The sequence below is a fragment of the Panicum virgatum genome, chromosome 9K (assembly GCF_016808335.1).
Source record: "Panicum virgatum strain AP13 chromosome 9K, P.virgatum_v5, whole genome shotgun sequence".
NCBI classification, from domain to species: Eukaryota; Viridiplantae; Streptophyta; class Magnoliopsida; order Poales; family Poaceae; genus Panicum; species Panicum virgatum.
The window spans coordinates 368,010-392,586 of record NC_053144.1 but is presented as its reverse complement, the minus strand read 5'-3'; the positions used below and the strand labels follow the sequence as shown (position 1 = coordinate 392,586).

The 24,577-nt window shown below is 46.0% G+C and overlaps 3 protein-coding genes across 3 annotated transcripts; all 3 read right to left on the bottom strand.

Moving 5' to 3' along the window:
- Positions 1–5,927: 5,927 nt before the first annotated feature.
- On the bottom strand, positions 5,928–11,300 carry LOC120649018 (GDSL esterase/lipase EXL3-like). Its single transcript, XM_039925686.1, has 2 exons — positions 10,624–11,300; positions 5,928–6,965 (listed from the first exon to the last, which is right to left on the bottom strand). Exons 1-2 carry the CDS (start codon positions 10,904–10,906, stop codon positions 6,148–6,150), a joined length of 1,101 nt encoding a protein of 366 aa, XP_039781620.1. The 5' UTR covers positions 10,907–11,300; the 3' UTR covers positions 5,928–6,147.
- Positions 11,301–13,504: 2,204 nt separating this feature from the next.
- LOC120649017 (la-related protein 1B-like) lies at positions 13,505–20,161 on the bottom strand. The gene is made up of 6 exons (XM_039925684.1): positions 19,785–20,161; positions 19,221–19,641; positions 18,900–19,119; positions 18,725–18,815; positions 14,721–14,792; positions 13,505–14,348 (listed from the first exon to the last, which is right to left on the bottom strand). Exons 1-6 carry the CDS (start codon positions 20,010–20,012, stop codon positions 14,073–14,075), a joined length of 1,308 nt encoding a protein of 435 aa, XP_039781618.1. The 5' UTR covers positions 20,013–20,161; the 3' UTR covers positions 13,505–14,072.
- A 394-nt stretch (positions 20,162–20,555) lies between these two features.
- On the bottom strand, positions 20,556–23,190 carry LOC120648927 (ABC transporter G family member 3-like). Its single transcript, XM_039925553.1, has 7 exons — positions 22,558–23,190; positions 22,429–22,448; positions 21,964–22,362; positions 21,799–21,885; positions 21,327–21,599; positions 21,121–21,228; positions 20,556–21,046 (listed from the first exon to the last, which is right to left on the bottom strand). The coding sequence occupies exons 1-7, from the start codon at positions 23,015–23,017 to the stop codon at positions 20,780–20,782; spliced, it is 1,614 nt and encodes a 537-aa protein (XP_039781487.1). The 5' UTR covers positions 23,018–23,190; the 3' UTR covers positions 20,556–20,779.
- Positions 23,191–24,577: the final 1,387 nt, after the last annotated feature.

Genomic DNA, 24,577 nt, shown 5'->3' with positions numbered 1-24,577 from the left:
TAGTCATGACAAGAGTAGTGGGAAAAGGGATGCCCAGAAAGGCTTCAAGAATGATGAGTCAGCATCTTCAGAGGACAGTGACTATGTGCCTGGTGATGCTTGTTCATCTGAAGAAGATGAAGAAGCTCATGAAATATTGAAAAGGATCAAAAAATTTAAAAAGAAGTTGAGGAGTGGTGGAGTTGCTTCACTAGATGATGTTGAATTAACAGATAACGGTCCAAATTAAAGCAGCACAAACAGAATTACAGAGTGAGGGATATGATACTCCATATGCTGATTCAGATGATGAGGTCTCTGTGGAAGAGATTGGCAGTGATGGAGAGCTAAGGAGGAAGAAATAACACTATAAGAGATTTAGTTGCGGTGATGAAGTACCCAAGTTTGAGTTGGGAAGTTCAGTGGGAAGAAGGAATTAAAGGAGGCCATTATACAGTACTGTTTGAATGAAAGAAAGGTAGTGAAGTATGTCAAGGATGAGCCAGAGTTAGGGCAGCATGTGATTGGAAACACTGTCCTTGGGTATGTTTGTATTCAAAGAATTCCAGAACAAACAGCTGGCAGATAGCAACCTTTGTAAATGAGCATACATGTCCACCCAGAAGGGACAATAAACATGTAACTGCTAATAGGATATCAGCCAAATATGAGAAGTTCATAATGGCCAATCCCAGTTGGAATTTTTCCCAGATGAAGAACACAGTGCAAGAGAAAATATTTGCAGATGTGTCCATTTCCAAACTGAAGAGAGATAAAGCATTAGTGATGCACAAGGTTTATGCTGCCAGGAAAGGGCAATATGAGAAACTATATGACTACCAATTGGAACTGCTTAGGACCAATGTTGGGAGTACAGTTGTGATAAACAAACTGCCTGATGTTGAACCACCCATTTTTTGGAGAATGTACATCTGCCTTGATGCATGCAAGAGAGGGTTCATGGCAGGATGTAGGAAGGTGGTTGGTCTTGATGGTTGCCTTTTCAAGGGTGCTACCAATGGAGAACTTCTACAATTCTACAAGCTGTAGGAAGGGATGCAAACAATTAGATGTATCCCATTGCATGGGTTGTTGTAGATAAAGAGAATAACATGAACTGAGATTGGTTTTGTGACCTGCTTTTTAGGGACATACAAGTTGGAGATGACAAAGATTGGGTCTTCATGTCAGACCAGCAGAAGGTCTGTCCTTCACATATGCATATGTTTCAGTTCCAAACAATCATTATTTTTCTCACTTTATGTTTTCCTGTAGGGAATTTTAAATGCTGTTGAGAAATGTGCACCAGAAGCTGAGCATAGAAATTGTGCTAGGCATATATATGCCAATTGGAAGAAAGACTTCCAAAAAAGGAGTGGCAGAAGACCTTCTGGGCATGTGCAAAGGCTCCATGCAAGATGTTGTTCAATCTTGCAAGAGCTAGGTTAGCACAGCACACCCCTGCAGGAGCACAAGCCATCATGAGGAACCATCCACAGCACTGGAGCAGGGCATGGTTCAAGTTAGGCTCCAATTGTGACTCAGTAGATAATAATCTGTGTGAATCATTCAACAAGTGGATAGTTGAGGCTAGATTCTTTCCTATCATCACCATGTTAGAGGCCATTAGAAGGAAAGTAATGGTTAGGATCCAGGAACAAAGGGCAAAATCTGAAAGGTGGATGGGAAGAATCTGCCCAAACATCCTCAAAAAAATTGAACACTTACATCAAAATGTCAGGATACTGCCATGCAATTAGTAATGGTGCAGATAAATTTGAAGTCAAGCATTGAGAACATAGGCTCACAATGGACCTACAAGAGAAGACATGCTCTTGCAAGTACTGGCAGTTATCTGGGTTGCCATGCTGCCATGCAATATCAAGTATCTATTTCAATACATCATCTCTGGAAGATTTCATTACAGACTGTTACATAGTGGAGCAGTTTAGGAAGACATACACTTATTGCTTGGAGCCTGTTGAAGGCCAAAAAAGCTGGCCAGTTTCTGATAGGCCGAAGTTGATAGCCCCAGGTTACATCAAAATGCCTGGCAGACCAAATACAGAAAGGAGGAGGGAAGCTCATGAACAACCAAAGGCAACAAAAATGTCAAGGGTTGGAACTATTATTAGATGCCAGAAATGTAAGTGTGCAGGGCATAATAGGGCATCTTATGGGAAAAGGACTGGCACTGCTACTCCAACTGGTACTCCAATTGGTACTCCAACTGCTACTCCATCTGCAGTACAATCTGCTGCAGGCCCATGTGCTCCTGTTCCTATTGCACAGCCCACTCCTGTGTCCACAAATCCAAGCAGCAACAACAACAAAAGGAAGCTCTCCTGCAACACTGGCAGCCAAAACTCTACTAGGACAGTTAGAACTAGCAAAAAGGTAATAATGTTCTCTCAAGAATTCTGCCATGCTATCAATGTCTGTGACATCTCAATTTTTTGTGTCTTTTTCCAGGCAAAAATATTAGGGCTGGTGCATACCAAGGCCAAGACGAGGGTATCAACTACTTCTGCTGGAACAACATCTCTAAACCTACATGCACGCACTCCAAATTCAGCAGCAACTTCCAATGTTACAATCTCAATCAAAGCTGGATCAGCCTCAGCCCAATGCTCGGCACAAGAACCTGTCAAAAAGCAACAAAGCCAGAATGCATCAACTTCAAAATTGCCTATGCTCTTACTGCCTCCATGGGATTTTGCCAAGCTCTGATAATATAATGCAACTTGTGTCTTAATAAGTCATCTCAGCCGAACATGTGGCTTTGCCTGTAATGTTTGCCAAACTTATGTCATATTGTGCCTGTCATGTATGCCAAACTACTGTCTTTATCTATGATGTAAGCCAAACTCGGGGCCTTGTTTGTGTTTCTGTCATGTATGCCAAACATGTGCCTACAACTGTCATGTAGGCTATTAGTTCAATGTGGTTTTTCAGACTATATTTTTCTATTCTGTGGATACCTATTCCACATCATTTTGGATTGTCATTCTTCTTGTTTCTACAAAAGCTTACACATACCACACAACCGATTGCACATAACAACATAGATACCACAGATTGCACAAACATAAACAAGGTTGGGTTCACTTCCAGTTAGACAGATACAACACCTTACACATACCACACAGAACAACATTTAAACCACAGGGTTCACATACCACTAACTACAGCAATTAAACCACACACTTCACATACTAATAGCTAACCAAACAGCTAGATCATTAAGAACAGACCACAGTCTCAGGTCCAGTTCCTAACCTAGGCGCATGAATATTGCTCCAGAAACTAACGAGCCAAGCAAACCCAAGACCCACAGCCTCATGCCCTCATCATCCCTGATTCTGGGGCCTGGCATTATTGGCAGCGCTCAAGGCATCGTTTGCCAGCTTCAGCCCAGCAATCTCCTTCTTCTGTTGCTCCATCTTCACCACTGCATCAGCCAGAGCAGCCTTCACCTCATTCCTTTCACGCCTCAGGGCCCAAACAGTGTTGTAAGCATCTAGGCCCTCAAGGTATGTTTCGGTGATTAATGACAACCATTATTGTGACTAATGAGTTTGTGCAGCTTAATAGATCATTATCGCTCATTTGGTCATATGTCAAAAGAGGCCCCTCAATTTCATTATTCAAAAAGGCGATCTCGGTATTCAACTCAATTATATGTCAAGACTAAGGATCTTTCTAGTCCTAAGTGCCATAAGGTTGAGAAGGACACTTAGGTTATTATATGTTTTATAGTTTTATAGTGATCGCACTATTAAGAGGGGTTAAGGCTAAGTAACTTGAGCATGGATATGGTCATTTGAAAATGGATGCACACTATGGTCACTCAGGTTTCTAGAAGTTCAAATAAGTGGTTCTCAACTTATATCTCAAGAATATTTGGATTTCATTCAAGACTCAAATCAGAAAAGGCAAAATCAGAAAAAGTCTTTAACACCGGTTTAACCGATGACCTCAATTTTCTATACGTCGGTTAAACGAAGTCAGCAGAGTCTGGACAAGTCAATACACCGGTTAAACCGACGTGTTTGAATTTAACGTCGGTGCATTAGTCCAGAGTTGGTTTTTCCAGGGTATTTCAAGTTCTATACACCGGTTAAACCGACGATGTTTGAGATGGGACGTCGGTGCAATTGACCAGTGAGATGGTTTTTCCAAGGACTTCAGAAGTTGTACTCACCGGTTAAACCGACGATAGGTTTGAGTTAACGTCGGTGCAGTTGTCCAGAGACTTGATTTTTCAGTTGATCAGTGGACAACTACACTCACCGGTTAAACCGATGATACGTCGGTTAATCTGCCCAAGTTGTAACGGCTAGTTTTCAGAAGGGGCAGTTTACATTCATCGGTTAAACCGACGATGACTATTGGAGGTACGTCGGATTAACCGGCGCTACGCAGTTTTCTGGCAGCTTTTCTCCAACGGCTGTATTCATGTGAGCTGCCTATATATACCCCTCCAATGGGTCATTTTGCCACTCTTGACACCAGGCAACATCCATACACTCAATACTATAGTCAAGAGCCACCTTGAGCTTCATCTTTCACATACTTGTTCATTCAATCAATCAAGAAGCAAGATTAAGGACTTGAGTAGAGAGAAGCTTGTGTGCATCCGTTCTTGGTGATCGGTTCTTGCTCAAGTGAAGGCCTTAGCTTGTTACTCTTGGTGATTGGCATCACCTAGGCGATCTTGGTGATCGAGGTGTTTCTCGCGGAGCTTGCCAAGGATTGTGGGAGCCCGGAGAAGAAGATTGTACGTGGCTTGATCTCCACCACGCCGGGATGGTGAACGGAGACTCTTAGTGAGCGCCCTCGTCTCGGTGACTTGGGAGGTGACAAGACTCTTTGTGAGTGTCACAACGTGGATTAGGGGTGTGTGCCAACACATCGATACCACGGGAAAAAATCCGGTTGTCTCTTGTCCACTCTCTTTATTCAAGCATTTTCTTTCATGCAATTTATTCATGAGCTTGACTTAGAGATCATAACTTAGCTCTACCTTGCTAGGCTTTACTTCTCCTTTTATCTCTCTTAGCTTGTGTAAGTAGCTTAGTTATCCGGTTGGTGAATTGGTGCCTTACTAGCATTGTATAGGTTAAGGTTGCTTTACTTTGTTTTAGAAATTGAAAAAGGCCCAATTCACCCCCCCTCTTAGTCCATCGATCCTTACAAGTGTCGCGGAGGTCCATGAGCAAGGTTGCGACAAACGGGTCTACAGGTGCTTCGTACCAACCCATGAAATCGCACCCTCCATGCTGCAAAGTGTAACAATCCTTGAAATTTAAACCAACATTGTGCCATCACACTAAATCCACTAAGCTCCTATGTACTTACCCGAGCATTGTAGCACTTGAAGTATCGCCGTCCAGGATTGTCATCGCTCCAGGAGATCCACAGCGCCGCCTTCGTCCCGCAGTGGCACAGCACCTCTGGCTCATAGTCGAACGGGCCTCTCCGGTACGGGATGAGGGAGGTCCGCCGCCAGCCATCGCCATTCCAGGAGCCGCGAGCATTGCTTGAGCTCAGCGAACTCGACATCTTGCCCTCTCGAGCCGGCCGCGGGCTCGCAAGAGCTTCACCACCGCCGCTCACTCGGTCGGAATGAGCTAGGGTTAGGGATCGGGAAGCGGGGGGGATGGACTGCGATTGAGAGAGGCCGACGGCGTCACCATCTCTTAACCGCCACGCAGGCCTGCTCAATGACGGGGGCCCCGATGCCACGTCCTCCGGGCGCGGGACACGTCGTCATGCCGCCTTGGCGCCACGTCGGACGAAACCACCCAAAAATGGTCTCTGGGAGGCCTCGCGCCTGGTTTTCGAAGTCTAGGGTGGGAACGATTTCGGTTTTCGACTTCAGGGAGCAAACGTGAACTCGCCCGAATGTTTAGGGAGGTAAAAATGATTTTTCCTTAAATAAAATATTATTTCAGAATGGACTTTACTTTGGAGCTTGGGCCCAATATATATAATCTTAATTTCTGGCCCATGCATTTAATTTGCTGGTTGATCCGTCCGTCCGTCCCAACTCCCAATGCAGCAACAGCAGTCAACACACACACACAACCCCTCAACCAAATTATAATCAATACTTAAAGAAAAAAGAAACAAAACACACGTACACATGACACAGTAGAAGCTAGACTAGATGAGCACTTGGATGTAGTTGTCGAAGATGTCGTCGACGATGATCCTGTAGGCTCGCTCCGTGGGGTGGTAGCTGTCGAAGAAGACGTGCTGGGAGACGTCGTCGCAGACGGAGACGAAGCGGCTGTCGCAGAGCCCGGTGACCTCGATGGTGCCGGTGCCGCAGCATCCCTTGGTGGTCTCGGCGAAGCCGTACCTGTCGCCGCGCTCCATGAGCTCGTCCAGGATGCGGTAGATGTCCAGGTACACCACCAGCGTCCCGAATCCCTGCTCGGCGTTGAGGCCGGCGATCATCCCCTGGATCCTGGCGTTGTACAGCTGCGCCGCCTCGTTGCGCCTCGGCTCGCACTCCCGCCGGACGCCGCCGCCCAGCGTCCGCTGCGACGGCACGCACCCCACCGGCGGCATCCCCACGAAGCCGATCTTGCTGGCGCCCCTGGCGCTGACGTTCCGGAGGAAGGCCTCGGCGCCGGCGACGAGCAGGTCCACGTAGCTGCGGATGTCGTACGCCACGCGCCGGAAGGGCGTGGTGAAGTAGGTGTTGGCCACGTCGTCGGTGCCGGCGCACACCACGAAGAGCGCCCCCCTGAGGATCCTCACCGTCTCCTCCTCGCCGGCGATGCCCACCAGCTTGGCACGGTACTCGTCGAAGTAGGCGAGCTGCTGCTCCAGCGAGACGACGTTAACCACGATGGGCGTGAGCGGATCGAATCCGGTGGCGCCGGACGCGAAGCTGACGCCGGTGAGCAGATCCTCCGGGCTCAGATCCGCGCCCAGGTACGCAGGCAGCAGCTGCTTCACGCCGAGCCCCTGGGCTGCATGCATGTACACATTATTATTGGTACATAAATATAATTATCAATCAACTATATATATATAATATATGTGCTGATGATCTAATATATATAATCCCATACGTACAATGCAACTGTATGCACATGCACGCAAATGAAATGAAAAGATTAGATACAGTATGTACGGTGGTGACATGCATATATATACTAGCAGCTACTAGTAGCTACTGTATGTCGTTGCGTGAAGAATGATATATATGTTGACAAAGATGAATTTTGCTCCCGGACATCCTTCAATCTTGATTTTAGCTTGAAGACATCGCTAAAATTTATCTTCGCTGATGGACACTTTTCAACCGTAATTATTTGCTAATGGACACCGGAATCAATAAAATATCAATTTTTATAAGCGGGAGAGAGAAATATAGTAAATGGACAAAAATGCCCATCAATCCAATGTTGCTCCTGCTCCCACGAGCTCCTGGTGGCTTCCGGTGGTCTTGGAGCGCGCGCACCGCCATTGCGGTTCGCTTTCAATTCCTGGGTCGGTGGCCGTTCCCCGCCGCCATGGCCCGATGCCACCCCCGCGCCGAAGCTGCTGCCGCCGGAGAGCCGGTCGTGCTCGGGCGTGGAGGGCTGCTGCCGCGGCGCGCTCTGGGACCGCACGCAGGCCTTGGCCAACTCCGTCGCCGCCATGTAGTTGGGCACCGCCCCCGCGTGGTGCTGCTGGGAGTGCAGGCCTGGCGTGTCGCTCCCGCCGCCCGCTCCGCGGTCCACGCGCAGGCTCGCGGACTGGACCTGGATCGGGCAGGCCTTCCCTGGCGACGGCGTCACTGGCGAGTGCCCGTGGCCGTGGTGCGCGCGGTTCATCGACGAGGACGATGGCGCCTGCGCCGTGGCGTCGAGTAGGAGAAGGGTCGTGCCGTGTCGATCTCCAGCGTCTTCACGGGCTCGTGGTGGTCCATGGACGCGCGACAGAGTGCCGCCGCCGCCGCTGCGCCGTGGATGCTGCTCCGATTCGTGTCGAAGGACATGGAGTCCTGGGAGAAGCGCATCCGCTGGTCCCGGACGCGCACCACTACGCCGCCTTCGCCTCCAAGGACGATCCAGAGATTCGTGCGCCGCTGGCGGAGGCCGGCGTAGTGCCCCTGCTCGCCGCACAGCTCTCCACGGCCGCGCTCCTCAACATCTCCATCTCCGCGCGGGAGCAGCTGGTGTCCGCGCCGGGCCTTCTCGACGCCCTCACCGCCGCGCTCCGCACCGGCGCCGTGCACCACGCCATCGCCACCGTGCACAGCCTCCTCTGCGCTGAGGTTCACTGCACCACCATCGGCGCGAGACGGCCGCGCTCGTCGCGCTCCTCCGCGCGCCACCATCTCCTGCGCAGGTGGCCGGGTGCGCCGATAGCCTCGAGGCTTTTAGGAGGGTGTTCGGGTTCCAGATTCGAGACGGCGAGGGCTAGGGAGAGCGGGGCCGCCACGCTACTCAACCTCGTCGTGGCCGGGGGTGAGCTGGCGGTGGCCGAGGTGCTCGCAGTCGGCGCCGCCGAGGAGACCGTGCGGGAGCTGGCGGAGGACAGCGCGGCCAGTCCCGAGGCGGAGGCGCTGCTAAGGGCGCTAGAGGGCGCCGTGAGGAGGCGCGAGCACCGGCTCGCCGATTTCCTCAACGGGCTGGTCCAGTCGGACCCGTACATCGCGTCGCCGTCGTCGGCGTCGACGCACGGCTAGTCTAAGGCTGCTGCCGCCGCCGGCCAGCACTACCAGTCCACCACCACCCTCACCACCTCCAGCGCCGGCGCCGCTGACGGCATCACCAGCAACGACGACATCGAGGGCAGGGAGCTCGATCTCACGCTCAGCCTCTAGCGGTCTCTGCTTCAGCTAGCTCGCGCCCACAAGCTGACTGATGGGATCCACTTCAATAAGGGGAAAATGGACTTTTCACCCTCTTTATCTCTCCCCAAACTAAAAAATGAATATTTTAATCTTCTCAATGTCTGGTGGCAAATAGATTCAAAAAAATAGTGTCCAGCAAATTCAGTTTTGAAGGATGTCCGTTCACAAATATCGTATTTCTAGAATGTCCTAGAGCAAAATTACCTTATATACTATGCCTTTTCTTTTTCTGGTAGCTAACACATCGTTTTCGTAGCTAGACATATAAATAAATAATAGTCACGTCCAATCCAACCGTAATGAATGAATTGAATGTACCAGCTGCAGCCATGCAGCATCTGCTTACTAATTAGTTACAGTTATTATATTGTTGCAACATAATGCAATTATGTACGTATCTTTCATCCGTTATTAGTTAGTTCATTCATACGTACTCCGTGTGTAAGCGAGCTAGCTTTTTCTATTTAGTTAGGGACCGGCCGGGCCGGGCCGGACCGGTCCAGGTCCAGCAGCTAGCTGCACGCCAGCTGCATATATAGTGTGTGTATGTATGTATTTATTTATTTATTTTAAACTCAGTTGGTCTCAGTGGTGGAGCTTGATCTGTGATTTCAGAAAAATGAGGGAGACAGCCTTTAGCTACAGTAATAAACAGTGTTAAAATCACTGTTCATCCAGTGCAAAAAATGCAAAGCCAGGGGCCATGGCCCCTTTGGCCCTTGAGAAGCTCCGCCAGTGCTTGTCCTTGATGGGTATGATGGTACAAAGGAAGAATGCATATGCTAGTACTTAATTACTCTGCTGCAGCATGCAGTTCCCATGTTCTACATGTCTGCTACTGCTAGCAATCAGACAGAGACAGACAGCAGGGCGCATGCACCAGTTCCCATGGATCGTCGTGTGCATGCTTAATTTCCTGCAGCTACCTAGCCACATTTACAGCTATAATTATGCATAATACATACACATACCCATATATGTGTGTGTCCTTTTAATTTATTTCCCTTGGGGTTTTTGCCTTAGATGATCATATATATGGTGGTTTGTTATGTTGGTGTGCTGTATGTCCCGCTACAAAAGGACAGTATCTCTTATCTATCTAGTAGTACTAGGCCTTGTTTAGTTCTCTTCAAAATTTCAAAATTTTACAAGATTCTCCACCACATCGAATTTTTTAACGCATACATGAAGTATTAAATGTAGCTAAATAAAATAACTAATTACACAGTTTATCTATAATTTGCGAGACGAATCTTTTGAGCCTAGTTAATCCATGGCGGGACAATAATTAACAAATACAAATGAAAGTGCTACAGTGCTTTACACCCCAAAAGGGCCCTAGTACACCAGTACACCACACGCCCGGCATGCACCACCATACCGTACCATTGCTATCTACTAATTTAGTAATTTGGCATGCACGCAAGAGGCATGCTGATGAGTTTGTTTGTTTTGTTCGTCTCTTTTTTTTCTTTCCGATAATAAAGCATTGCACATATGTATACATATATGAGCGAGTTAGTTGTCCCCCGGCTCGGCCCTCTTAATTCTCTTCTTTTCCCGTAGCTATCTAGCTAGGTACTCCCTCCGTTCCAAATTAATGACTTATAATTTGGTCAAATTTTGAGATGGTTTGACTCTTCAAAATTTTTAAAATGACTTATAATTTGGAACGGAGGGAGTAGCTCCGATATATATGATCCTGATCTCTAGCTAAATTAGAAAAAAAAGGTCCATCTCGCTCTGCATGCATGCATATGCATGTGTGAATGACAATTCAATACCGATGAGGTCTGTGGGTATGAGGCCGTTGGAGTATCTTCCGGTGGCCTCGTGGTTGAAGAAGTCCTTGCCGTAGGGCGGATGGTTGGCCTTGATCTGCGTGTGCAGGTCGTTGTTGTTGCCGGGGTCCACGATGGAGTCGCCGAACACGATCACCGCCGTCACCAGGGGGCCCTGCGACGCCTTGTACTGGTACCCATGGCACCTCGTCGTCCTTGATGATGATGCGGCCGCCGCCGCAACAACAAGCAGCAGCAGCAGCCGGAGGAGGAGCGCCGGCGCCATGCTGCGTAGCTGCGGCTTTACAGCTATATGATCTGCTGCTAGCTAGCTAGATAGCCGCTAGCTTTTGGTTCCTTGGCCAGCCAGCTAGCTAGCTAGCTTATTGTTTGCAGGGTCTACTCTAATGGTGGCGATAGGATCTATCGGAGCTGTATGTATGTATGTATGTATGTCTAGCCAGGAGAGACGACGACGACGACCGCCGCTAAAAGCGAGTAATAATAAGCAAGGGATCGGATGAGCAGCTAGCAGCGGGTCGTTGGTGGCTCCAAGGATCTATCGACGACGATCGGATCGGCACACTACTGTATATATGTGATCTAGCTAGCTAGCGACCTTAATTAACTTGTGCTTGTTGCTTCTTCTTTCTTTGCTACTAGTAGCGCGCTCTCTGTGTGCCTCATCCATATATATAGACACACACTCGCTCGCTCGATTCACCATGGATCGGATGACGGAGGACAGCTAGCTAGCAGAGCACGCAACATGATTCAAGGGTCAAGTGTGTGTCAATGCAAGATGCATGCATGCTAGCTTATTAGCTGCATGAAATTAATTAATAATAAGCAAGATATTATTAATGGATCATTATGCATACTACATATATAATATAAATAATCTGCATGCTCGCGCGGCTGGTGAATATAATTAATGGTGATGGTTGAAATAAATAAATATTAGTATTGATGATTCAAGGCCGGCGGCCGGGTGCCCTACTCGTGCAGTTGCGAGATCTGAGTGCATGCGTGACTACACTACATGCATGCAGCTGTGCGTACGGTTGAGCTTAATTGAGCTACGAACAAGCTAGCAATTAATCCGGCCGCCTGCCACCCGATTTGCTACTAGATACAAGTTGTATATAGCTAGCTCCACCAGCATATCATTGTCATACATGGATGCATGCATGCCATATATACGTATAACATCCGTATAGTAAAGGAAGTCATTTAGGGTCTCCAAAAACAACTTTGACTACTAACTTCTTTACTATAAAAATTTGTAAAATATAGTCAACATATACTTTAATTTCCTTTATGAAACTATATTTTAAGATGAAAATACTTATATTATTTTTATATTTTCAAACTCAATCTTAAAAAAATATTTATAGTCAAAGTTTAAAATATTTGACTTAATTAAGACAAATTTAAAATTCTTCTTTAAAATATATATTATGCACACGAACTGCAGAACGAATATAATAATATATATAGTGCACGTACGCATGCGATTATTTCTTTCCTTTTTAGCATGCAGATCGATACACAAGAACCAGAGAGTAAGCAGCAACAGGAAAAGAATTTATTGACGATGATAATGCAGCGCGCGGGCGGTGGGCTGCCACGTACGTACGCGTAACAGGTGGTGGCTGCATGCATTATATTGAGACAGTGATCGAGGTCAGACTCGACTGCATGCATGCTTTCATCATCATCTAGCTATCTATATACTATCAGTGTATGCATCTGAGCGCTATTATAGCTAGCTAGCTCGTTCGATCACCAACTTACTTTCCCCCTTCCTAAATAAGTTTAGTTCTAATATTATTTTTCTAGTTCTAATACATATGCATTCAAAGCTAAAACAATACTCTTTATATGATAAAATTTGAATGCATCAACAAACACATCATGCGTGCATGCATTTCTGGCATAGATGATCAATCTGATCACGCGCATTTAGGCCATATAGCAGCTCAACTCCTGGGCATGCCCCCCTAATTGGTTTGTTTGTTAGGTAGTTGGCATGCCTTTAATTGGCAACGGTTCGTCATTATATTCATTTATTTTTTTGAATAAATTATATTCATTTATTTCATAAAGCAAGGGAACGGAACAGAACGGAGCTCAGCTAGCTAGCACATGCAGGACAGGACAGCTATCTGTCCATCCGTCCGTCACCGACCGCCGATATGTGTTGTCTGGTACTTTTTTTAAAGTTTTTTTCTTAAAAAAGTGACTAAACGATGGAGGGAGTAGCTAATAAGAAGCAAAGGTAAGTAAGGTAGGTGCTTCCATGATGGCAGCACTGTTGAAACCCCACTACAATACAGTATACCTCTCCGCTGACTGGTACGTATTAATCAATACACACAACAGTTAAATGCTTAATTTTACTGCTGCTGCATCTGCACGCCCTGGCCCTGCGTGCTAGCTAGCTTACGATATATGCAACCCTATATCTACATCTACATACATACATGCGGCAAGCATACAGCATAGAATGTGCCAGTAGCTTTGCTGTTGGTGCACGAGGTCGGACTGTTCCAGCAGCTGCTAATTACGGTAGCTGTTCCAGGATCCTCTATGCCACTCGTACGTGATTGGCCGGCACTGACAAGCAAGACATGCTGCCGCTGCGCAAAAAATGGATGGACCGGTGACAAAGAGAATAATTCCCCCAACGGCAACTGGTCTGTCAGCTCAGGCACCCCACAGCCAGCTATACATACTGTTCTTGGCAGACAGCACACATCACTAACTGCAGCATCGCACCATTGCTCCTGACTAACTGGCACTCGATCCATCGCTCAACATGGCGTCCCAACCAACCGCGATGCCAATCACAGACCTCTACGGCAAGGCAACCACCACAAAACAAGACAAGTTGAGATCCAAGCCAAACTCCCTGACTCTCAGAGTGAGAAAGTTCAGCTCCTCTCCTCCATAAAAAATCGGAGGTTTTTTTTTTTTTTACATCATCCATCCTACTGCCGAGGAAAACCAACTTGTTCACTATCAGGACAACATAATAGCATTCAAGCCCCCCACCCCACTAAACAAAACAAGGGTATCAAAACAAGCACGCGAGCAACAGAGGCCCGCCCGGGGATAACAACTTAGCATTCTGTCGATTTTCATGTTTTTGTTTTCTTTCATGGTTTTCCACCTCATCTTGATGCCTCCACATACCACCTTGGTTTTTCTGTCTTCTGTTTCAAACTTTTCACCAACCGCCCCAAAATCTTCCACGCTACACCTCAATAATAGTGATAGGTAAAGCAAAATCTTACCTCATCGCCAGAAAAGCATTAACTGCTAGTCTAGTAGTGCGCCGCCCACAAGCATACCTCCCCTCCAAAAATTGCAAAAAAATATCACTTGTAAGCTGTCACTCGCGCATGGACAAAATCCCTGCAGTCATGGTGTGAATCGGAGCCACTGCCTTATGCTAACAACTGCCGGTGGTGGCCAGAGTTGTCTTCAGCTACTGGAGCCTCATCATTACCAGAAGGTGATCCATTCTTGATGACATCATGATGGTTTTGCTCCACTGTGCTACCTGAGCTAGCAGATTCATGCAGACCCATGCCCCCAAGATGTGCTGTCAGATTATTGACATTAGGCCTTGCTACGGATGCTGAGGTTGGCGGTACATCAGGATTGCTCTCCCGAGGAATCACCCATTTTCCCCAATCATTTTGCTTCCTAATTTTGGCACCCTGCATTTACAGACATACAGCACCCTATATAAGCGCAAGAGCTAGATCCCTTCTCAAAGGTCTATACCCTTCATTTACAGACATACAGCACCATATAAGTGCAAGAGCTATCTCAAAGGTCTATACCCTTCCACCACATCAAAAATGAAATACAAATGTCTTTAATTTATCTTAGCAAAGAAATTAGCCTTGAGGATGGCACAGAATTTGTAAGCACAGACCAAGGGCAATTAATTACACCAGCGCTTCAAAAGTTGTGCGACTACCAAGGAGAGGGGCAAAGCATGGAGGCATTATTTGTAAAACGATAATACGAGGGCATCAATAGAATGTCATATTTTGCTGAAACTAAAGCCAAATGACAGGAAATACCTGCATTTCTAGTATAGATGAGGACTGCACTATCTCTTTTATATATTGCAGGTCTTTTGTCAGCTCTTGGACCTGCAAAAAACAAGGCTCAGCATAATTAACACACTCCTCAATATGCTGAAAAGCATATTATACTTTTGATAGCGCCACCCTAATTTTCCTTCACCACTCTGTAGACGGTCGTGGACTTATCGAAACATCGAAACGTGGGGATATGCCCTGTGGACAAGATGCATAAACACTACATTGAACAGGATGGGGACAAAAAAACAAGATCCACTGCAAGGCGACGGATCGTGGCGTCAAACCACATGCCACAGCCAACAGGATGCCCAGGCAATGTTTTGACAACTATGCCACATAAATTGCCTTTTCAAAGTCAGTAGTAACACTGTAATATCCAAATAGCAGATTTATACAGGAACGCAAGCAGCAACAATTTTTGCTGCCAACTATCAATTTATGACCCAAGAACACCAAACTAACACTGAGAAAAAAAATCCAACCCACAAAACTCACTCCATATCATAGGCTATGATGGCATTAGACTTGCAATGAACCACAATGCATACACTTTTTTTTTTTGAAAAAACTGGTCATCTTGCTCCTTTAGCCTAAATCAAGCAATTTATAGACTACAACATCTGATTAAATAATATCTAATTATTTCTGAATGGACAATCATTCAAAATAAAGTATAAACCATCATGTGGAAAAGGCCTTTCAGCAAGTAATATCTCCCAACTATAAATCACGCCCAATACTCAATTTTGTAGTAGCCCCTATTTTCAACTTATAAAGAAACAAAACACACCTCAAAAACCCTGCATATTTCTACTACGGTTGGATGTAAATGACACTTCCCATAATCTAACCAGTTACTTACATAACTATAAACTCAAGTAGAGAGGTTGCTGCTGTATGCATAGGCATCAAACAAGCTCAACCTTGAAATCCAGCATTATCTGTACACAATCATTTGCTGCACCTTCAATATTCATAATTATAGCATAGTTATGCACTTTTTTACGTATGTTAATTAAAACCAACAAAAAGCATGTTATTCTAAGAAAAGTTAATACAGACCATCTGCACTCTTGCAAACAAAAAGTATGATTAGATCAATATGAAATACTAACTTCAGCAAATACATGTCAATCTCATGACTCTCTTTACAACAACAACAACAACATAGCCTTTTTTCCCAAGCAAGTTGGGGTAGGCTAGAGATGAAACCCGAAAGAAATAAGTTCAAGGTTTAGGCACATTGATAGCTAGTCTCCAAGCGCTCCTATCCAAAGCTATCTCTTTAGAGATATTCCAATCCTTAAGGTCTCTTTTAACCAACTCATCCCACGTCAGTTTAGGTCTACCTCTACCCCTCTTTACATTATCGACCCGCTCAAGAACCCCATTACGCACCCCAATCTCATGACTCTCTTTCTCATATTTTATTCCTACACTCCCAACTCCAATCAGCTAACTATTGTCTCAATTTATACAAAGTAACAAACAGTATCCTAACATGCAAAGCGACTGGCCAAATGAAACGGATTTATGGGCTTAGGCTACAAAACCTCATTAAATGCACAGTAGCCATAAGAAAACATTCTGCAGTTTAACACACAATCAGCAGTACACGAAGCATCATAGCATGCGAGCATTGTTCCTCATCAAACTCAGAGTGACAACCCACCCTAAACAAAAATAAGTTTAAAAAAAGGAAGAAGAGAAAGGCAACACATATTTGTAATTTTGTATACAAAAACTTCAGAATCGATGTGGAAATTGGTTTCCTCTACTCCACTATGGGTCAAAGGCATCATCATTCATTATGACTTTTCATACATGCAAATCCAATAGAAAAAGAGAAGTCAACACTGTCGTTAAGGCTTTAAGCATGATCCACAAAGGGCACGGAAGGTCAAAATATATTGAATAAGCAAAAAGAGAAACTTTCTTTTAGAACCAGATGCAAATCTCCACTACACTATAACCACTTGATCAATGCCAAACAAAACAATCATTTTAAAATTGGATGAGCAAAAACTTCAAATAACACGAACCGCCTGCCTCAAGAAGCTAGAGATCAATGGGCACCACAGCCTAACAAGCCAATGATGTTTACAACAACAACAACATAGCCTTTTTTCCCAAGCAAGTTGGGGTAGGCTAGAGATGAAACCCGAAAGAAATAAGTTCAAGGTTCAAGCACATTGATAGCTAGTCTCCAAGCGCTCCTATCCAAAGCTATCTCTTTAGAAATATTCCAATCCTTAAGGTCTCTCTTAACCGACTCATCCCACGTTAGTTCAGGTCTACCTCTACCCCTCTTTACATTATTGACCCGCTCAAGAACCCCATTACGCACCGGCGCCTCAGGAGGCCTTCGTTGGACATGTCCAAACCATCTCAGCCGATGCTGGGTAAGTTTCTCCTCAATTGGTGCCACCCCGACCCTATCCCGAATAACTTCGTTCCGGACTCTATCCCTCCTTGTGTGCCCGCAAAACCACCGCAACATCCGCATCTCTGCTACACTCAGTTGCTGGACATGTCGCCTTTTTGTAGGCCAACATTCAGCACCGTATAACATCGCCGGACGAATTGCTGTCCTATAGAATTTGTCTTTTAACTTTTGTGGCACCCTCTTGTCACAAAGGATGCCAGAAGGTTGCCGCCATTTCAACCAGCCAGCTGAAATTTTATGCCTAACATCTTCATCAATGTCGCCATCCTTTTGTAGCACCGATCCTAAATACCGAAAAGTATCCTTCTGGACCACCACTTGCCCATCTAGACTAACGTCTCCCCCCTCATGCCTAGTCGCGCTGAAATCGCACACCATGTACTCGGTCTTGGTCCTACTAAGTCTGAACCCTTTCGACTCTAACGTGCGTCTCCACAGCTCTAACTTCCTATTAACCCCTGCCCTACTCTCGTCAACTAGCACCACATCATCAACAAAGAGCATACACCAAGGGATCTCACCAAGCCAATGATGTTTACGATCACAAAAAATAGTCACTTAATACAGAAGTCACTGACAGTGTTGCACAGTATAAATTGCATCAAAAGTATAGCCTTCATGCACCAAAGATTAAAGATCACACTTTGGAAAATCTAACTTGAAGATGCAGCACGAAAGATATAACGATTAACAAAGGGAAGTATATTTAATTAATCAAACCAACACATGAACTCAGCACAGCACAGCGATTTTCTTTAGTATTTTATGATGGATTTGAGTCTTATTTTGATGGATATATTGTGAATCACTTGCTCACAGACTGAGGAATCCTATGCAACATCTTTTAAGTCTGAACCATCTAGATCACATATAACACTATAGCAGACCACATTGAAGCATAGATGCCAACACACAAGAGATTTGTTTCCATTGTTTATTTTATTCATGGCACTATAATACATGAATATATTATTCCTGTATTATAGTGCCATGAATAAAATAAACAATGGAAACAGATCCCTAAAGAGATAGCTTTGGATAGGAGCGCTTGGAGACTAGCTATCAATGTGCCTGAACTTTGAACTTATTTCTTTCGGGTTTCAAGTTGTTGTTGTTGTTGCACTATAATACAGGAAACTAGATAGTTGACATTAGCAGTATAATATTAACACTTGAAATAGTGAAATTGCTAGTTGAAACATAAGAAACGATGACCCACAACACAAAATGCATGTGTGTCCTTCATGAAAGGAAAGAACAAAGGTACAGCTTAGCTTACAATGACAAACCAATATATTCAGCGCAAACTATTATTAATCTCGGAGCAAAATAACTGCACAGAATTACTTTTAGATAGCTGGGAGATGGATCAAGTAGGAACTCACAATCAAGCGATGCAAGTGTGTCTCTAGGCTATAGTAGATAGTCAATGCCAATGAACAGAATAAGTACTGACAACAAACCAGCTACTCGAAAATTCAATGTTTAACAATACATCGAGCAGTGAAAGATGAATTAGTTATGTTATGATTACCTTTTTAAAGCCAGCTATAAGAGATATATCAACCCAGCCCTGCCCATCCATCTGTTGCCTCAAGTATACATCTGAGCATAAATTCTCCTTGCTGTGGACCACACATAAGATGATGACGATAAACAGAAGCAGAGTTTGAACCAACTGATGAATTCAGTAGTGCTAGAAGAGCCACCTGAAGTAGAACTCTATCTGGTGGAGCAGCTTGGAACGTTCCTCTTCCACGTCAGGCTGGGGCTGGGGCTCAGGCTGTGGCTCGGACGGTGCTTGAAAGTAAGGGTAAGCAGGTGGACCAAGCATGTGAGGCGCAAGAGCCAATCCCCTGAGAGCTTCTGGTGGCGGGGGAGGCCCATAGAAGTATATCGGGGATACAGGAGACACTGGGGATTGCATATCTGGGCATAAAAGACGATGGTAGTAAGTGTTGGATAGTGTATGATGAAGTGAATGAATGCACAGCAAGCACCAGAGGCCCTAAATGGCAGGATAAGCTTACCATGGAAGACCATTGGTGCAGCAGCAAATGGTCGCATGGGTGCGACTGGGGGTGGCGGAGGGCCCATGAAGGGTGGAGGAACTGTCATGGGCGGAGGAGGGGGTGGTGCCCCTCGCATGTATGGGCCCATGCCCATTGGAGGAGGGCCGCGGTAGAAGGGCTCGTATCCCCCTCTTCGCCTGGCAGCAGCGGCGGCTGTACCATTACCATTGCCCCTCCTAGAGCCGCCATTGTTGTGGTTCCTCTGAGCACCCCTTCCCCCGGCAGCGGCGGCAGCATCAGTGGCGTGGTCCCAGCCACCTGTGGAGCGATCAGGCGGAGAGTGGTCCCCGGCGGCGGCACCGCGCCTGGCCGGCTTGTGGCGACCGTGATGGGTCCCCGAGGAGTGCTTGTGCGAAGAATTGGATGAGTTGGGCGCGGCCTAGAAATGAAAGTAGCACAGCACAGCACAGGTGAGTGAGAGTAGAGAGCGGGGTCTCGAGTAGTAGATACTCCTACTAGAATGAATTGATTGATACTTAGAGAAAGAAGAAATGGGAGCGCAGAGATCTGAGGGCCGGGTACCGATGAGGGCGCCGACGAGGATTCGGGAGGCCTGGAGGAGTCGAGGGAGGGCGCGAGCTTGGTGGTCCTGGCGGCCTCGGAGAGCGCGGGCCAGTGGTTGGCGTCCATGACGGCGGGGCCGTTAGGGGCGGGGTGCTTCCAGGCAGAGCGCTTGGCGGGGGAGGGGGACGGGTGGTCCGACTCCGGGGGCGTCGGATCAGGAGAGGAGGAGGAGGCGGGAGGTTCCATGGCAGCTAGGGTTTGGGGACGAGGAGCGAGAGGGGGATTGCGGCGGCGGGGGAGGAGGAGGAGGCGGCGGCGGCGATCCGAGGGTCTTGTGTCTCGTCTAATGGGGATGGGTGCCTGCCTGCCCGAGTGCCTCCCCCCCCCCTCTCTCTCTCTCTCTCTCTCTGCGTGTGTGTACTGAGAGCTGGTAGTAGTAAGCTATAGCCTGAGAGGAGGGAGACTCTACTGGGCCAGGCCTCATCTGTCTTGATTTGGGCTTTGGAATGGCGAGCTAAAAGCCCAAACAAATGCTCTTCTCGCATACATGAATTACCACATTATTTCTTTTGAAAAAATAGATCCACACATGAATCACCACTCTGTTCTCTGTGGCTGTGGCTGGTGCTGATTTATTGTGAGAGAAAAATACACTGCTGACTCGCTGGTGCTAATTTGGTGTAAAAGAAAAACACTACTGATAGCAACCAACAGAACAGAGCGAATGATTTCAGTGACCACAACTACATACATATTAGTATTACTGGAGTATTGTACTACATTTGTATATACGACGAATGGCATTATTAATTAGTATATACAGACAGCTCTTAAAAGACCCGCCAATGAAGGTAGGGTATACTGTATCTGTATGTCAAACCATGATCGGATTGCCTGATAATTTGATATGATACACATACACAAAAGTAACCAACCAATACATCATGCATATACATGGACATGAAGCAAAACCTACAATTATATTCATTAACAAACAAATATACGGAGCTCACTCACTTTGCACCAGCACCAGCCCCTCTATGGATTCTACACCACCAAGCCCTCCACTTGCCAACCTGTTTCCTCACATTTAGCCGAAGCAACACGTACAGGACAATCCGGTATCCAATGGCCATCACAAGCAACACCAGCAGGTTCACCCACTTTGCGTTTCCGGAAGATGAGATGTCGTATGAACCTCGAACGGCTTGGACACCAGGTATACTCCTTATCTCTCCCACAGCAAACCATGTACCCACATACTCGTTTTCCACCAAGCCCTGCAAATTTCTTTACCAGGTCATATATATAACTCTCATCACATGCCAAACTCAGCATAACCGCAGCTTATTACCTGCACTGTGTACGTGTGAAACGAAATGAAGGACAATGGGTAAGTCCATACAGCATAAGGTAAAGTTTCTCGTTTTCGGAAATACCCTGCCACAAGCATCATGATAACCTGAAATAAAAAACAAGTGCTCCTTCAACCTTCATTAAATTGAATTATCGAGCAATAGCATGCATACAAAAAAAAAAAGGAGCAATACAAACACTTACGTATAGGCAAGCGAGAGTTAAGGTGCATTTGTGCGTCTCCAGCCAGATATATGCGACAATCATCATCAGTGCTTCGTTAGCTAGTAGGCACATAAAGATGGTGACTACAAAGTACATCAGCAAGCTGAACTCATTCCTCAGCCCTATCAGGTAGTAGAAAACCAACGACGACGAAATGGAAACCAGGAATACAAAAGGAATGCTCGATAGCAACTGCCCTAACAGGAAGACCATTGCCCCAGAATGCCTGTTAGTTTCTTCATGACAATAAATCTGCACAGTATAGAAAATAGTCACTTCAAAGGGATTTTCAAGTCATTGCAAATTTCAAAACAATCTTATTCTACTTTCTGTCTGGAGGTACTGGCTCGCACAGAAGATCTCTTGCATCCATGAATCGAACATCCAGACCATTGCCAAAGTTTTTCAATACGCAAGCAGTACATGCACCATGTAGAGGTAGAGGACTAACCTTAACCTCATCAATATGTGCGGGTACTCCAGAAAAACTTAGAAGGATGACGAATGATACAAACGCAAATATTGCAGAAACCCTTACCTGTGAACACAAAATGGGCTCATGTCATCAGATCATGAATTCAATGAATCAAAACATAACAAATTCAATGATACTGACCATTACAGATGATAGTGAATGGCCAATGTCGGAAAATATCGTCCCGATTGACAGAGCAATAAACATATACAAGGCAAGCCTGCTCCAATAGTACTTCCAATCTCTTGACATAATTAGCAATGATCTCCAGGTTAGAACCACGATTCTTATTGCATCACTGGCCCTGCCTTTACTTTTTAAGTAGGGACCTTCCTGCATTACACCACATTGGGGGGAAAATGAAGAGGAATCATATGCCTTAGTAAATGTTATGCATACAATAATTCTGGATGCTTTAACTATGCCACACCAAATGCTAAGTTCCAAGTCAATGTCAGGACTGGAACCAAATCTCATTGGTAACAGAAGTAACAGATTGTAGATCATTCTAAGGGAACTCGAGGACAAATTTTGAACAATCGTCGCAGCTTACAGTTACTTGATACACTATTTTCCCTGGAAGCAACTTCAAACAAATCATAATACAGGAGCGGCACTGAGCCTCCCTGGTGGAATTGGAATTGGAATTGGAATTGGAGAGAAGCAGTCGAAATGGAGGAGGCATAAATAAAGAATGAATTGTGCTGTAATTAATTTTTGTGGAACGCATGAGACCTGCAATTGCTCGGAGCAGGGTGGATTTGCCGGAGCGGGCGGGTCCCATGATGACGGTGAGCGTGGCCGGCAGCGCGTAGCCGTTGGAGCTCTTGACGAGGCGGTCGGAGAAGCGGTTTGTGCTTGTGCTGAGGGAGGAGACGGTGAGGTCCTTCCAGACGAGGGTGGCCCCAGCCACCTTGCGCTCCCGGCATGCAGCAGCAGCTGGAGCACCGGGTGGGAGGGATGGCGATGGAGACGGGTAGGCGCTGCTGTTGATGGATGCGGAGGCGGAGGCGGCCGTGGCGAGGTGAATGCTGCTGTCGTCGAGGTGGATGTCGTCCCAGTCGGGCGAGTCCTCGAAGGAGATGGGGCGGCGGAGCGCGCCGGGCTTGGGCCCGGGGAGGTAGTAGCGCCGCCCGGGGCTGCTGGCGGAGGAGGAGGAGGAGGAGCGATACTGCTCCGAGGAGGCCGCCTCCATTGCTCTGCTCTGCTCTTGGCCTCCTGTGTCTTGTCTTGTCCCGAGAGGAGGAGAATGCAGCCGCAGCCGCAGCTAGGAATAGGGATGGGGGAGCGCCATTGCCATTGCCATTGCCACTCCTCCAATCGCTCGCCTCGTCTCGTCTTTACTGCTTTGCTCTGCTCTCTGCTGCTCTGTGCTCTCTTCTCGCTCCCCCACGGCGCCCCCTTTTGCTTTCCACCGCTTTTGCTTTCTTTTCTTTTCTTTTCTTTTCTTTTCTTTTTCTCAACAACAGAATATTTATTGATATTGATAAAAAGCTAAACACATGTGCATTACCTTTGCTCACGTATTCACCTACACTGTAAATCTCTTTGCTACATATTTTCTATCGTCATCAACTTTTTCAAAAATTGAGCAGGTAAATCTTACAAATGTAACACCACATACGTCACAGTATCGACATGCATTTCTTGCCACTGAAAAAAAAATTAGTTAGCGAAAGATACGAGTAATTGTGTTGAGTTGAGACTTGAATCTCAATCGATATATTGGACGTGTTGCTTTAGGAGTGACAAAATGACGAGCAAATAGATTGTATTGTTAGGATTTGAAATAAATCAAAGTTTTTTACAACATCTATTAAAAAGAAAGGAAAACTTCCTAATTTTTTTTTACCAACAACTAGATAAAATCGTATACAACTAAATTTTCCACCAAAAGATGTTGTCACATATAAATCGATAATGTATTTTAAGAAAACTTCATGGTCAAACTTAAATCCTAGAGGCTCTTTTCAAATGTTAATACATCTTTTATATATATATATATACCTCTTATAAAAATACTCCGAAATAATGTCTTGTCTAAGCGGATTATTAGAGGGATGAGTGACATGTGATTGGCGGTAGGGCCCACCTAACACGGTACTGTTTAGTTGGTACTAGGGTCTAGGGAGTCGAGCCTGAACCTCTGCCCTCGCTATCTCAGGCAGAGAGGCAGACAGGCGACCGGCAGTCAACGCCAGCAGCCTCCCTTCCCCTCTCTTCCTTTTCTGTTTGTACTACTTAAAAACACGAGCAAATAAAAAGTGGATTAGTCACTGTTTCTCTAATCAAGTAAGTTCATTGCTATCCCCACCTCCTTAATCCCACCCAGAGAGAGAGAGAGAGAGAGAGAGATGCAAAAGGATTCTTCCTTCAACCTCAAGCTACTAGTCCGTTTAGCGTGACATGTTGGGATAAGTATAAATTGCATTTCACATTTTCACTGCTAGCTTTTACTTCACAGTATGCCTTTCCTTTTCGTCCTCGCTGCATGAGATGAGCACACTGCCAGCAACGTCCAGACAATGCTCAAGTTTCTCCTTCAAAGAAAACAAAAAGACAAGCTTAACGTCCTGTATGGCTATACAGCTATCTACATGTCACGGATCTCCATGCCTGCCAGCCAGCAAGCCACATCCACATGCGTGCAAATGCAATCCATTCCACTAGCCACTGCCAGCAACAGCCAACAGGGAAAAGGAATCCTAAGACCCCTCCCCCCCCCCCCCCCCCCATGTCATCAGAAAAACAAGCG